Source organism: Rhinoderma darwinii, chromosome 5 (genome assembly GCF_050947455.1).
Source record: "Rhinoderma darwinii isolate aRhiDar2 chromosome 5, aRhiDar2.hap1, whole genome shotgun sequence".
NCBI classification, from domain to species: domain Eukaryota; kingdom Metazoa; phylum Chordata; class Amphibia; order Anura; family Rhinodermatidae; genus Rhinoderma; species Rhinoderma darwinii.
The window spans coordinates 14,980,615-14,996,759 of record NC_134691.1 but is presented as its reverse complement, the minus strand read 5'-3'; the positions used below and the strand labels follow the sequence as shown (position 1 = coordinate 14,996,759).

Sequence of the window (16,145 nt, the reverse complement as noted above, 5' to 3'; positions counted from 1 at the left end):
CCATTGACTATGGGAGCATTTGGCACGTTTTACGCATCAAAGAATTGACCTAATGCTTTTTTTTTTACGCTTATTTTAAAAACGCTTGCGTAAACAAACGCTTTGTATGTACTGTGTGCTTTACCATTGATTTTAATGGGAAGCTGAATCAAGCATTTTTAGACCCATATTTCTGAGCGTAAAACGCACCGAAATACATGTCAAACACATGCCGTATGAAGAGGACCTAATGAAGACATCCCCTTTCTTAAAAGAAGCTGGTGTTCAAATCAACTAATCGCCACTGGTTCAGTTTCTCCAAACCCCGGTGATCAGCTGTGATCGCCGCAGGAAACCACGACTGGCCAGAAATGTTGTAATACATGGCGGCCCTTCAAATGAAAGGCTAACTAACTATGTGATGCATTGACAGGCCCAGTCAGCCAGAGCACGCTCTGTTCTGGCCCATAGGGGAGTCCTGAGTGGAGGACCACCCGCTCTGAAGTCACTATGCCCTAGTCCGGCGTGTAGACAGTGATTAGCATTATGAGACAACCCCTCTCTGCTTGCTGTCAGTGACCACCATAGAGCTTGGCTGTTCCATAGGCTGGTCAACATTCACTATCGTCAAGTCTTTGACAATCTTTATTTAAAAGCAGTTTCAGTCATACTTACCGATAGAGAAGCTGTGAAATTCGTCGAACACCTGTAATTCCCTTCATAGCACAAAATTGGTATCTAAATGCCACTCACGTCTTATTCTCCAGTTGTATCCAAAGTTTCATGCAGAATTCTACTAGTGGGAATCCATCGTTTTGCCGATGAACGTATTCCTAACAGGGCTGTATCTTGCCTCAGGCAGTTCTATTTTCTAAATGCAGGGGGCAGAGTTTTTTCAGATATACATCTTTTCTAGTGCAGGGGGCAAAGCAGGAGCAAAGAGCAGGTGAATGTGCCATCCCTTAGTAATGGGTCCTGTGACTGGCATTTTCCTATATGGAGGTGACTTTGTCGATATACTATAATGCACTGCTGCACTATAGTGACGTGGGTTAGGGGTGTCTAGTGTATTCTGTACAGATATTGGACTAGCAGTGGGTTGCAGGGAAAAGTTAAATCTAAGGCCATGTTCACACAGTTTTTAGCAGGCAGAAAAAAAATCTGCCTCAGAATTACTTCAGGAATTGAGGCCGATTTTGAACTGCCTGCACGTATTTTTCTGCAAAGTTTTACGCTTTAGCCATTGAATATAATGTAAAAAACGCCCAAACGCAGGGTTTTTCTGCCTCCCATTGATTCAATGGGAGGTCAGAGGCGGAAACCGCGGCGAGAAAGGACAAAAGCTGTCTGGAGAAAGAAAAGCACAATCATGGGGAAGATGCTGACCTGACAATAACTGTCTTCTGGACAACTGACACCCTACACAAGGAGGGGAAGCCACACGAGGACATTGCTAAAGAAGCTGTTGTTCAGAGTGCTGTATCCGAGCATATTAATGGAAAGTTGAGAAGAAGGAAAGTGTGGTAGAAAAAGGTGCACAAACAACAGGGATAACCGCGGTCTGGAAAGGATTGTCAAGAAACGACCATTCAAGAATCTGAGGAAGATTCACAAGGAGTGGCCTGCGGCTGGAGTCAGTGCTTCAAGAGCCACCGCACACAGACGTATCGAAGACATGGGAGAAAACTGTCTCATTCATTGTGTCAAGTCACTCATGACCCAGAGACAACTTCAGAAGCGTCTTATCTGGGCTATGGAGAAAAATAACTGGACTGCTGCTCAGTGTCCACAGTCCTGATTTCAGATGAAAGTAAATTTTGCATTTCATTTGAAAATCTCGTCCCAGGGTCTAGAGGAAGAGTGGAGAGGAGTCAGTCCAAGTGTCTTGCGCTCCAGTGTGAAGTTTCCGCAGTCAGTGATGGTTTGGGGGCCGTGTCATCTGCTGGTGTTGGTCCACTGTGTTATATCAAGTCCAGAGTTAGCGCAGCGTCTAGCAGGACATTCCCAGCACTTCATGCCTCCCTCTGCTGACCGCTTTATGGAGATGCTGATTTCATTTTCCAGCAGGACTTGGCACCTGCCCACACTGCCAAAAGTACCAACACCTGGTGTAATAACCACAGTATCACTGCGCTTGATTGGCCAGCAAACTTGCCCGACCTAAACCCCATAGAGAATATATAGGGTATTGTCAAGAGGAAGATGAGACCCCAGACCCAACAATGCCGAGGAGCTGAAGGACGCTATCATACAACCTGGGCTTCCATAACACCTCAGCATTGCCACAGGCTGATCACCTCCATGCCACGCCGCATTGATAACCCCTCAGCCGCGCCACAGGCTGATCGCCTCCATGCCACGCTGCATTGATGCAGTAATTCATGCAGAGTCGGAGCCCCGGCCAAGTATTGAGGGCAGATACTGTACAGACTTTTAAGTAGGACAACATTTTGGTATTGAAAATCATTTTTGAAATTGGGCTTATATAATATTCTAATTTTCTGAGAAACTAAATTTTAGGTTTTCATTAACTGTTCCCATAATCATCAACATTAAAAGAAAAATGCTGGAAATAGATCACTGTGTGTGTAATGAATCTATAGAATATATGAGACACTTTTTTTAATTGAATTACTAATATACACCGTGTTCCAAATTATTATGCACATTGGATTTAAGTGTCATAAACATTTAATGAAACTCATGGATGGTATTGTGTCTAAGGGTATGTTCACACGGCCTATTTACGGACGTAATTCGGGTGTTTTTGCCCCGAATTACGTCTGAAAATAGCGCCTCAATAGCGCTGACAAACATCTGCCCATTGAAAGCAATGGGCAGACGTTTGTCTGTTCACACGAGGCGTATATTTACGCGCCGCTGTCAAATGACGGCGCGTAAATAGACGCCCGCGTAGAAGAAGTGACCTGTCACTTCTTTGGCCGTAATTGGAGCCGCTATTCATTGACTCCAATGAATAGCAGCGCTAATTACGTACGTAATGGACGCAGCGTTCAAGCGCCTGCACATGCCGGTACGGCTGAAATTACGGGGATGTTTTCGGGCTGAAACATCCCCGTAATTTCAGCCGTTACGGACCCCCGCCGTGTGAACATACCCTTAGAGCTCTTTGTATCATTGTAATCAATCTCAGACACCTGTGATAATTAGTTTTCCAGGTGTGCCCAATCAAAGGAAAACTACTTAAGAAGGACGTTCCACATTATTAAGCAGGCCACAGGTTTCAAGCAATATGGGAAATAACAAGGATCTCTTCTGCCGAAAAGTGTGAAATACCTTGGACAAGATATGAAAACATTGGATATTTCAAGAAAACTTTTAAGCGTGATCATCGTACTGTGAAAAGATTTGTGGCTGATTCAGAGCACAGACGGGTTTGTTCAGATAATGCCATTGCAAAGCAGCAAACTGGTATTTGAAGCCGCTGGTGCCTCTGGAGTCCCACGAACCTCAAGGTGTAGGATCCTCCAGAGGTTTGCAAGTGTGCATAAACTATTATTTGGCCACCCCTAAACAATGCTCACAAGCAGAAACGGTTGCAGTGGGCTCAGAAATACATGAAGACTAATTTTCAAACCGTGTTGTTTACTGATGAGTGCCATGCAACCCTGGATGGTCCAGATGGATGGAGTAGTGGATGGTTGATGAATGGCCACCATGTCCCAACAAGGCTGCGACGTCAGCAAGGTGGTGGCGGAGTCATGTTTTGGGCTGGAATCATGGGGAGAGAGCTGGTAGGCCCCTTTAGGGTCCCTGACGGTGTGAAAATGACCTCTGTAAAGTACGTAGAGTTTATGACTGACCACTTTCTTCCGTGGTACAAAAAGAACCGTGCCTTCTGTAGCAAAATTATCTTCATGCATGACAATGCACCATCTCATGCTGCAAAGAATACCTCTGTGTCATTGGCTGCTATGGGCATAAAAGGAGAGAAACTCATGGTGTGGCCCCCATGTTCCCCTGACCTCAACCCTATTGAGAGCCTTTGGAGCATCCTCAAGCAAAATATCTATGAGGGTGGGAGGCAGTTCACATCAAAACAGAAGCTCTGGGAGGTTATTCTGACATCCTGCAAAGATATTCAAGCAGAAACTGTCCAAATACTCACAAATTCAATGGATGCAAGAACTGTGAAGGTGATATCAGAGAAGGGGTCCTATGTTAACAAGTAACTTGGCCTGTTACGTGTTTTTTTTATTGAAAGAGCTTTTGATTTCTGTAAATATGACCTCCTGATGCTGCAAATTCAACAAATTACCATTTTAGTCTCTTTACAACCTTTAAAATGTTTTGATCGCTGTTGTGCATAATAATGTGAAACAGTGCATTTTGAGTTTTTACTTCTAAAAAAAAAAATCTGTTATCATTAGGAGATTTGTTCAATAAAATTTGCATTATACTCCAACGGTTGATGGCTTGAAGATTATACTGACTGTCATTTGCATCGACTATTTAGGAAAATCAGCGAATTTGGAATGCGGTGTGTGTGTGTGTGTGTGTGTGTGTATATATATATATATATCAGTTACGAAGGTTTACATCGCCTTTACGATCAGTATAAGTTGCATGCAGAGCTTGGCTATAAAGTGCTGTGTGAGCGCAGCTACCCTGTTTTCACGGTTACATTTCCTGGATTCGGGGTTTGCCTACGTTTACCTGTCCAGGACGTCTTTGGGGTTCCCAGTCCCCTCTTTTCCACAATAGCAGCCGTATGATTCAAACTCCTCGGGGCATTGGCCTGTCAGACAGTACAGCATCTCCCCAAGCAGCGGTAAGTCGCTCTTCACGTTCCCATCTTCTTTTACACGTTGGAAGTGAAATCTGTCACAGACTTAGAGGAAAAAGAGAAAACATAATTTATTCTGCAGAGGATTGTCTTAACCCCTTCCGGTCTCAGCCAATTTTCTATTTTGTCGTTCAACGAGTGTTAGATTTTTTTTTTTTTTTTATTAGCACCGTATGATGAGCTGTACCATATAATGTACTTAAAAAAAAAAAATAAGGTGGAATAGGAAAAAAAAAAAAGCACTTCCTCTGTTGCGTTTTAGGTTTTTATTTTAAGTTCACCACGCAGTAAATCTAACATGACTTTATTCTGCAGGTCTGTACGGTTATGGAGATACCAAATTCATATTGTTTTTTGTTTTTTTTATGTTCTTCTCTTACAAAGTAAACAACCTTTTTGTTTAAAAAAAAAAAAAAAAGTGGCGCCATATTCTGAGACCCGTAACTTTTGTTTTTTCTGTCCATGGAGCGGTGTGAGGGCTTGTTTTTTTTAATATAAGCTGTAGTTTCTATTGGTACCATCTTGGGGAACATATGACTTCTTGATCATGTGCCTATAGTGTTTTTCTATTGAGGCAGGGCTTAATAGGAGTGCTAACATGGCAGACCTGGGGGACTTCATTAGGCCCTCGGCTGCCATGATAACGATACGATGGGATTACAGAGGGGCCCCCACTGGCTTGGATCTAATCTGGTTGTTAACGCCGATCCTGACCATTTATCTCTAATCCCGGCCGTTCGAACAGGGTGTCTGCTGTAATATAAAGCTGACAGGCGCTGCTTATGGTATGGGACATGTACATCAAATGTTGGTAAACAGTTAAAGGAACAGTAGACGACCCATAGATGAATGAGAGACAGAGAATAGTAACCCGCAGTGCAGGATTCTCTGCATATTCCCAAAACAAACCATTTTTTAGAGGACCCAGGTGTTCATCTACCCAAATGTCTTCTATTCATGGTTGGCAGAAGGCCGAAGGGGCAAGACTCTGTAACGGGTGTGGGGCTTATTGTAGTTTTTGTTTTTTTTTGCAGATAGATCAGTGTGGGAGAATTGTCTACACGTCAGCATTCCTATAGACTTTATGCAGTTCTGCTACTCCGCGGAGACGAGCGCCTATAAACCAATTCATTGGGTCAGCAGCTTCATGAAGCAGCGAAGACCTGGAGATCTGACGGTTTGGTAGTACAGAACATGGCAGATAATCAGAAGTTACAGCATTTTATCTTTGTTTTTAGAATCTTCTTATGTTTATTGCTTTGCGTAGGTCAAAGTAACCCTGCATGACTAGATGACATGAAGCCCTTGCTATGAATAAGTCCGAACACATTTACAGAGGTGAACTCACCATAGAGTCAGGACATGCACTAAACAGCTTCCCCTGTTCAGTGTGACATTATCATGGTGGCTTACTGCAGTCATCACTTGAGGGAGATCCCTACACACATATTATACACCCCACACTAACTTTAATACTACCTGTTTTAATCCAAATGCATTTAGCTCCCCCTAGTGGTGGCTGCATGCAACCAGGATTTTATCACTTATTAAGTCAGAAAAACAGATGCCCCTATACACTTATGTTATGTAACTCAGGGATCAACATTCGACCGTTTGATCAATGACGGGTCTCAAGTTGATTGTAGGCCCCCTCCCGGTTGCGTTCCCATGCTCTACTGAGCATGGTTCTGCAGTCCGTCCGTCCGTCCCCTTTCATCCATGTCGCGGGGAGTTTCCCTACACCCCGCGTTCTAGGGCACCGGCATCATGGCACAGGGTGCTTGCAGTGCGCCGTTGCCATGGCGTCTATGCTGCCTCAACCACTGTTCTCCCGCCTCAGCCACTGCTCTCCCAAGTAGCGCTAACTGGATTGGAGGCAAAAAACAGAGGGCCGTAAGAAGAAAAGCCACCGGGCCGTAAGAAGAAAGGGCACCGGGCCGTAAGAAGAAAGGGCACCGGGCCGTAAGAAGAAAGGGCACCGGGCCGTAAGAAGAAAGGGCACCGGGCCGTAAGAAGAAAGGGCACCGGGCCGTAGGAAGAAAGGACACCGGGCCGTAAGAAGACACAGAGACATAAGACAAAAGACACAGGGCCGTATGAAGAAAGAAGACACCGGGCTGTAAGAAGACACAGGGCCGTAGGAAGACACAGAGATATAGGAAGACACAGGGCCGTATGAAGAAAAGACAGTGCCGTATGAAGAAAAAGACAGGGCCGTATGAAGAAAAAGACAGGGCCGTATGAAGAAAAAGACAGGGCCGTATGAAGAAAAAGACAGGGCCGTATGAAGAAAAAGACAGGGCCGTATGAAGAAAAGACACAGGGCCGTATGAAGAAAAGACACAGGGCCGTATGAAGAAAAGACACAGGGCCGTATGAAGAAAAGACTACACAGGGCCGTATGAAGAAAAGACTACACAGGGCCGTATGAAGAAAAGACGACGCGGCCGTATGAAGAAAAGACGACGCGGCCGTATGACGAAAGAAGACACAGGGCCGTAAGAAGAAAGACACGCGGCCATAAGAAGACACAGAGACCTAATAAACCAGAGCCATAAGAAGACACAGTGACATGAGAAGACACTGGGTCGTGAGAAGAAAGAAGATGCAGAGACCTGAGATGCCACGGAACTGTGAGCAGAAAAGACGCAGGATGGAACAGCAGAAGGGCAGGGAGGACCATAGAGGTAACAGGTATGTGGGTACACAAAGAGGGAGACGCAAGCAGCCATGGGGTCACCTTACAGGTTTTTTTTTAATATTATTTTTTGGGAGCAGCACCATCCCCTTCTAGGCCAAATACAGCTTCATAGAGAACATGTCTGTTTAGTCGCTGACAAGTTCACTATAAAGGGGAATTCCAGTATAAAGCATTTTCACCTATGCACTGAACCACGGCTAGGAGGAGTTTAATGTAGCGACCGTTGAGCATTCACCTTACCGCTTACCTAACGAAAACATTGGAGCACTCTCCTTTTGTATTCTTTCCAACTTTCAACAATCGGCTTCGTGCCTCACTCACATTGCGAGTCCCCCTCTCGCCCTATCTCTGTTCTGCCAGTGGGAGCACGTCACACACACCGCACAGCACCTGTAGTTCTCAGTTGGGTGGCGCTCTGCTGCGTTATTTTTTTCTGGTCTGCTAACGGCTGTGTGCAATTTGGTGTCGTTAGAGTTGTGTAGAGAAATTTGTCACCCTCCCTTCTTTTAAAAGTTGTTCAGTATGACTATGGGGGCACTCTTATTGCTAAAATTATTTTGTTGGCACTATGTGGCCACTATTACAGATTAAGTTCGATATCTGCAGAGACGAGTGTAGGCTAGAAGACGCATTTATGGCAGTCTCAGCCGGGTGGAGAAGATGAGGAAAGAGAACATCGCACATCAGAGAAGATGTCACCTGTGAGTCACTGGATGTCATTGTTGTGTATTTTACCTGTGACTGCGTCTGATCGGTGCTGGATCCTCCTGTATGTTCTGTAGCGCTGAATTTAATATAAAAAGTTATGTCTATCCAGGGACTGTCTTCAGACCCTATCAACGCCCCTGATAACTTTCATACAATTCTCCCCATAGGCCAGTCACAACTCGGTATCAAGTAGTTCTCAAGACGCTCCCAAGTTACTCCAATAGATCTCCCCCTCAGTATTGTTGCCTACCCCCGTTGTAATTCATCTGCACAGAATTGTGGTGGTGGTCCCTATGATTTCTATGTAACCCCCCTGTGCATTTACTGATGACTAGTAAATGGTAGATATAAGTTAACTCCTTTAAATTAACCTCTTGATATCCTCCTGGAATCTGTGCTGTGTTTGTTATATAATTTTCACCACCTTCCAGTCATTTTTCTCTCTCTTCTTTCAGATTAGAAACTGCTAAAATCCGCTCCTATGGGAGGCCAGCTCCAGTGCTGAGGGCTACGCTGTGACCTGATAAAATCCTGAATTTGCAGCCATTGTCTTTGTGTGGATATAATGTATCCCAGCAGATTGTGTGATGTCTAGTGTGTCGGATCATACCATTCCCTGTCACTTTCAATAGTCCTCTGAGACCTCCATAAGTCCCTGTAATGACTCTGAGGTCTAAGCCGCACATTTCCCTGTGAACCACTTCATCTGATGTTACGGCTGAATCTGGTATTAGAGCTTTTATATCTTTACAGCAATTAAGAGCCCAATTACTACACTCGAGAAAGTCTCCCAGAGATTCCAAGGCAACATCTAATTAACTACATTTATAAGACACTTTCTCCGTAGGGGAGCGGCTCTGCCAGGGACTGGAATCTCCTTGTGTCCTTCAGTCACCTTCACGGAGCACTGCCTATTCTACCCCTCTGGATATATTTAGTCACTGAGAAATTTGCTCTAGACTGTTCTGCGCTGGAGGAGCATTATGAAGTGATGCATAGATCTGCTAAACCCTGCGGGCACCATCAGCACAGCTTGTTTGAGTCTCAGTGGATAGAAGCAAAGAGTACCAATGTAGTACAGACGTCGACTATAGGAATTAATCCATATTATATTTTCCGATTAACTCATATAACAAGTGAAAAATACATAAACTACTGAATAAAATAAAACATTTCGTACATGTCTAGGTCCATAGGGGGCAGTATTATTGTATTTATATTCTTGTATATAGGGGGCAGTATTATAGTAGCTATATACTTGTATATAGGAGGTAGTATTATAGTAGTTATATTCGTGTGGATATAGGAGGCAGAATTATAGTAGTTATATTCTTGTACATAGGGGGCATTATTATAGTAGTTACATTCTTGTACATAGGGGGCAGTATTATAGTAGTTATATTCTTGTATATAGGAGGCAGTATTATAGTAGTTATATTCTTGTATATAGGGGCAGTATTATAGTAGTTATATTGTTGTACATAGGGGTAGTATTATAGTAGTTATATTGTATATAGGAGGCAGTATTATAGTAGTTATATTCTTGTATATAGGAGGCAGTATTATAGTAGTTATATTCTTGTATATAGGGGCAGTATTATAGTAGTTATATTCTTGTATATAGGAGCAGTATTATAGTAGTTATATTCTTGTATATAGGGGGCAGTATTATAGTAGTTATATTCTTGTACATAGGAGCAGTATTATAGTAGTTATATTCTTGTATATAGGGGTAGTATTATAGTAGTTATATTCTTGTATATAGGAACAGTATTATAGTAGTTATATTCTTGTATATGGGTGCAGTATTATAGTAGTTATATTCTTGTATATAGGAACAGTATTATCGTAGTTATATACTTGTATATAGGAGGCAGTATTATAGTAGTTATATTCTTGTATATAAAAGCAGTATTATAGTAATTATACTCTTGTATATAGGGGCAGTATTATAGTAGTTATATTCTTGTATATAGGAGGCAGTATTATAGTAGTTATATTCTTGTATATAGGGGCAGTATTATAGTAGTTATATTGTTGTACATAGGGGTAGTATTATAGTAGTTATATTGTATATAGGAGGCAGTATTATAGTAGTTATATTCTTGTATATGGGTGCAGTATTATAGTAGTTATATTCTTGTACATAGGAGCAGTATTATAGTAGTTATATTCTTGTATATAGAGGCAGTATTATAGTAATTATATTCTTGTATATAGGGGTAGTATTATAGTAGTTATATTCTTGTATATAGGGGCAGTATTATAGTAGTTATATTCTTGTATATGGGTGCAGTATTATAGTAGTTATATTCTTGTATATAGGAACAGTATTATCGTAGTTATATACTTGTATATAGGAGGCAGTATTATAGTAGTTATATTCTTGTATATAGGGGTAGTATTATAGTAGTTATATTCTTGTATATAGGGGCAGTATTATAGTAGTTATATTCTTGTATATGGGTGCAGTATTATAGTAGTTATATTCTTGTATATAGGAACAGTATTATCGTAGTTATATACTTGTATATAGGAGGCAGTATTATAGTAGTTATATTCTTGTACATAGGAGCAGTATTATAGTAGTTACATTCTTGTATATAGGGGACAGTATTATAGTAGTTATATTCTTGTATATAGGGGCAGTATTATAGTAGTTATATTCTTGTATATAGGGGGCAGTATTATATTAGTTATATTCTTGTATATAGGGGGCAGTATTATATTAGTTATATACTTGTATATAGGAGGCAGTATTATAGTAGTTATATTCTTGTATATAGGAGCAGTATTATAGTAGTTATACTCTTGTATATAGGGGCAGTATTATAGTAGTTATATTCTTGTATATAGGAGGCAGTATTATAGTAGTTATATTCTTGTATATAGGGGCAGTATTATAGTAGTTATATTGTTGTACATAGGGGTAGTATTATAGTAGTTATATTGTATATAGGAGGCAGTATTATAGTAGTTATATTCTTGTATATGGGTGCAGTATTATAGTAGTTATATTGTTGTACATAGGGGTAGTATTAAAGTAGTTATATTGTATATAGGAGGCAGTATTATAGTAGTTATATTCTTGTATATAGGGGCAGTATTATAGTAGTTATATTCTTGTATATGGGTGCAGTATTATAGTAGTTATATTCTTGTATATAGGAACAGTATTATCGTAGTTATATACTTGTATATAGGAGGCAGTATTATAGTAGTTATATTCTTGTACATAGGAGCAGTATTATAGTAGTTACATTCTTGTATATAGGGGACAGTATTATAGTAATTATATTCTTGTATATAGGGGCAGTATTATAGTAGTTATATTCTTGTATATAGGGGGCAGTATTATATTAGTTATATTCTTGTATATAGGGGGCAGTATTATATTAGTTATATACTTGTATATAGGAGGCAGTATTATAGTAGTTATATTCTTGTATATAGGAGCAGTATTATAGTAGTTATACTCTTGTATATAGGGGCAGTATTATAGTAGTTATATTGTTGTACATAGGGGTAGTATTATAGTAGTTATATTGTATATAGGAGGCAGTATTATAGTAGTTATATTCTTGTATATGGGTGCAGTATTATAGTAGTTATATTCTTGTACATAGGAGCAGTATTATAGTAGTTATATTCTTGTATATAGGGGTAGTATTATAGTAGTTATATTCTTGTATATAGGGGCAGTATTATAGTAGTTATATTCTTGCATATGGGTGCAGTATTATAGTAGTTATATTCTTGTATATAGGAACAGTATTATCGTAGTTATATACTTGTATATAGGAGGCAGTATTATAGTAGTTATATTCTTGTACATAGGAGCAGTATTATAGTAGTTATATTCTTGTATATAGGGGCAGTATTATAGTAGTTATATTCTTGTATATAGGGGGCAGTGTTATATTCTTGTATATAGGGGGCAGTATTATATTAGTTATATTCTTGTATATAGGGGGCAGTATTATATTAGTTATATTCTTGTATATAGGAGGCAGTATTAGGGTATGTGCACACACACTACTTACGTCCGTAATTGACGGACGTATTTTGGCCGCAAGTACCGGACCGAACACAGTGCAGGGAGCCGGGCTCCTAGCATCATACTTATGTACGATTCTAGGAGTCCCTGCCTCGCTGCAGGACAACTGTCCCGTACTGAAAACATGATTACAGTACAGGACAGTTGTCCTGCAGCGAGGCAGGGACTCCTAGCATCGTACATAAGTATGATGCTAGGAGCCCGGCTCCCTGCACTGTGTTAGGTCCGGTACTTGCGGCCGAAATACGTCCGTAAATTACGGACGTAATTAGTGTGTGTGCACATACCCTTATAGTAGTTATATCCTTGTATATAGGGGCAGTATTATAGTAGTTATATTCTTGTATATAGAGGGCAGTATTATAGTAGTTATATTCTTGTATATATGAGGCAGTATTATAGTAGTTATATTCTTGTATATAGGGGTAGTATTATAGTAGTTATATTCTTGTATATATGAGGCAGCATTATAGTAGTTATATTCTTGTATATATGAGGCAGTATTATAGTAGTTATATTCTTGTATATAGGGGTAGTATTATAGTAGTTATATTCTTGTACATAGGGGCAGTATTATATTAGTTACATTCTTGTACATAGCGGGCAGTATAATAGTAGTTATATTCTTGTACATAGGAGCAGTATTATAGTAGTTATATTCTTGTATATAGGAGGCAGTATTATAGTAGTTATATTCTTGTACATAGGGGGCAGTATTATACTAGTTATTTCCTTGTCTGTAAATGGCAGTATAATAATATTTTGGGTGTATAACCCAAGACATTTTCCTTTTTTTGCCATTGCTTTAATACATCCCTGTATAGAAGATCCAGGGTCTTCTTAATTTAAAGAGGTTATCCGGAAATTAAATGATCTGCTGATATTGTAAGAAAAAACAGGTGGTCACTAAAGTGGAAGTGTGGCATTAGACAATTTTTTATTCAAATGAATTGGAGACCTTGTGACACAGCGTCTTTCAGAGTGAGAGCGTCCCTTTACAGTGTGTCTCTGCTTTGACTAGATAGAGTTTGGCATTGCATGTGGAAACGTTATCTATGATATCTATACGTTCTAATATGGTATATAGACAGGGGCAGTTCATGCTTCTGCCTGAAGTTATTCTTGTCCATGTCTAGAACAGGTTTATCTAAAGCTATATTTAAGGCGAGTACTTTTTTAAGTTTAACCATTTATAATACACAGAAATTAATTCTACAACTATATATAGTTTTTTCCAATAAAAAGTTTTCTGCTCACCTTGTTCCACTGATTCGCTTTCTGTTGCAGCAGAAAAAGGTGACACCGCTGGTCTTAATGTACTTTCTTCCACAATCTTGAACCCCGACTCTGCAGATCATAATTTTTTTAAAAGTATGCACAAAATTCTGATTAATCACAAAAATGTTCTCGATATAAAAAAATGGCAACTTCAAGCCCCCGCCCCCCCCCCCCCTTTAGTAGCTCTGCCTTCTCATACCAAATCTTTAGTAACTTTTCTATTAGTTTTAGAGAGAACATAAAGTCACTACCCCACACAATTTATTGCATTAAGTCCGTCTTACAATATATTTTTTGGGTTTGTCAGGTTAGATTTACACACTTACTTGTCGGGGCTACGTTGGAGGGTCGAGAAGAGCCTGAAACGCAACGTTATACAATATTGTTATATAAGGATACAAAACAATGTATTATTATTATTTTAGATGATTTGGTATGACATTGTTAAGTTGTAATTGCTTAAAGGCGTTCTCTGGGTTGTTCTAATACGAGCTCGTTGTAATGATCGCTGTCTGTACTCATACTTTGTAATATATCTTCCGCAGTCATTTGGTCCCCATCTCTCCTTATTTACATATATCTTTGCTCCGGATAAAACGACTGCAAGAATTATATTACAAAGTATGACTACACACGGTGGTCATTTCAACAAGCTTTGTTTATATCAGCCTGGAGAACGTTTCATGTTGTGGTTACAGATTATAAGACTTACTCGGAGCCGCTGGCATCAAATTATTGAGGACATCACCGGGATCTGAAATAGGAAGAAAATATAATAGCTTGGGTGTATTATATATGTATTTCAAGGGGTTGCCTGATTTAGAAAACTCTTTTTCAAATACCCTATTACAATATATGTTGAAGGAAAAAGGACCAAAAACGGCGCTGCTACTCAATAAAAGTAAATGTGATGATCAATGATAATGATGTTTTATTGCAATCCAGGCTACGCGTTTCAATGCCGCATCGGCAAATACCCTATAAGGAAAGTCTGGGGCCTCCGTGTTCTGGACCCTCATCTATTACTCAGAGAGCAGCTACAACGAGCATCTCCCTGTATCTATCTCTCTCTCTCTCTCTCTTTATGGGGGACCCAACATGTCTACATTCATTGATTTCAATAAAAACTGTGTAATGTCTCATTTCCCCTATGGTGGCGCTGCAGAGCAATTCAACACTTGCTGCCGAGCTCCCCGCAGATTGCAGTTGATCGCTGTATTAGAGATGACACCAATTTTACAAAAAAATTCCCCCCTAGTTGCTGCGGTCAATAGCGACCACTGCACTTGAGTGATTTTGCAGAGAGAGGGGGCTTCCCCATATGCCCCTCGACGCCCCTGCCTGTGTGTTGCTATTACAGATTATAAAGTAAGGCACAACTACCCCCCTCAATCCATGCAACTCTTGTCAATTGTCAACAAAATTGGGTTAAGCTGTAATACTAGACAGCCGATGGACAAAAGTGGCGCTGTTTATGAAAAAAGGAGATCCTCAATTCTAATCTCAAACAAACCTGTTAATAGATTACTATCATAGCGTTTACATTTACTCTAGATCTTTTAGGATCACTCTATAGATCATAAAAGTATCGGCACCCTTAGTATATTTGATAAAGATTTATAAGAATAATATGAGCAACAACTAATCAAACTAGTGGATCCTTGGCCACATCAAGCCGCTCATCTAGCTGGAAGTACAAATGATTGGATTTAAAGGGTTTGTCCAGGATTAGACACACATGGCCGCTTTCTTCCAGAAACAGCACCACGACTGTCCATGGGTTGTGCAGTTCAGCTCCATTGGAAGTGGATGAACTTGCGTTACAATACCACACACAAGCTGTGGTGCGGTTTTTAGAGTAAAGCAGCCATGTTTTTCAAATCCTGGGCAACCCCTCAAAGCCTCATCTTATTCTGGACATATTGGAGGAGGTTTATCAATGGTGTTATAGTGAAAACCGAGCCAAATTTATCATAAAAAAAGCCACACATAGCATAGTAAATGTTGTGCAGCTCGCTATACCGTGTTGAACACTATTTTTTCTTCCTTACCACTCTGACAAAAACTGATGTCCATTTACACCAATAATTTGGGGAAAAAATTGACCCGCCTCTTTAGTCCATGTGGTGGGCTTTATGACGCTCCTAGCCATGCTCATTTTTCAACAAAATTGTAGAGATAGGTGGCAGAAGTTTCTAAAACACATAATATGTTGCAAGTCGTCACCACTATATACTCCACTTCTGTTTTAGAAGTATGGTTATTGCGTAATAAATCTCCCCCGTTATGAGATTATCCAGCTCAATGGAGAAAACCATAAGGGTCGGAAGACAGGACGACCAGCATCAAGATGAAGACAATCACAAGAATTACGAACATGACATTGAGAAGCCCTGAACAGAAGACGTGAAGACATGTTCAAGATGGTCACATAGAAAGTCCATTCTGCAAGTTCTTACTTTCAGAGATGGCCATCACCGCATCTCTACTGGATGGATCTGTAAAAAATAAAATAAAAAAATGGATCTGTCTGTAAGGCCCATCCGTCCCGTCTGCCTGTCTCTCCATTCATTAGACTCTGTCGTCATCTGCTAAAAGGCATTGCTATAGTACAT

At 40.3% G+C, this 16,145-nt stretch overlaps 1 protein-coding gene across 1 annotated transcript in view; it reads right to left on the bottom strand.

Moving 5' to 3' along the window:
• The window catches only part of OC90 (otoconin 90), a 69,957-nt gene that overhangs the window by 5,497 nt on the left and 48,315 nt on the right, over positions 1-16,145 (bottom strand). Inside the window, exons 13-17 of the mRNA XM_075827961.1 lie at positions 15,990-16,028; positions 14,243-14,284; positions 13,857-13,889; positions 13,510-13,599; positions 4,657-4,831 (exon numbers count right to left, since the gene is read on the bottom strand). Coding sequence (XP_075684076.1) covers positions 4,657-4,831; positions 13,510-13,599; positions 13,857-13,889; positions 14,243-14,284; positions 15,990-16,028 — 379 coding nt within the window. The remainder of the gene's footprint in view (positions 1-4,656; positions 4,832-13,509; positions 13,600-13,856; positions 13,890-14,242; positions 14,285-15,989; positions 16,029-16,145) is intronic.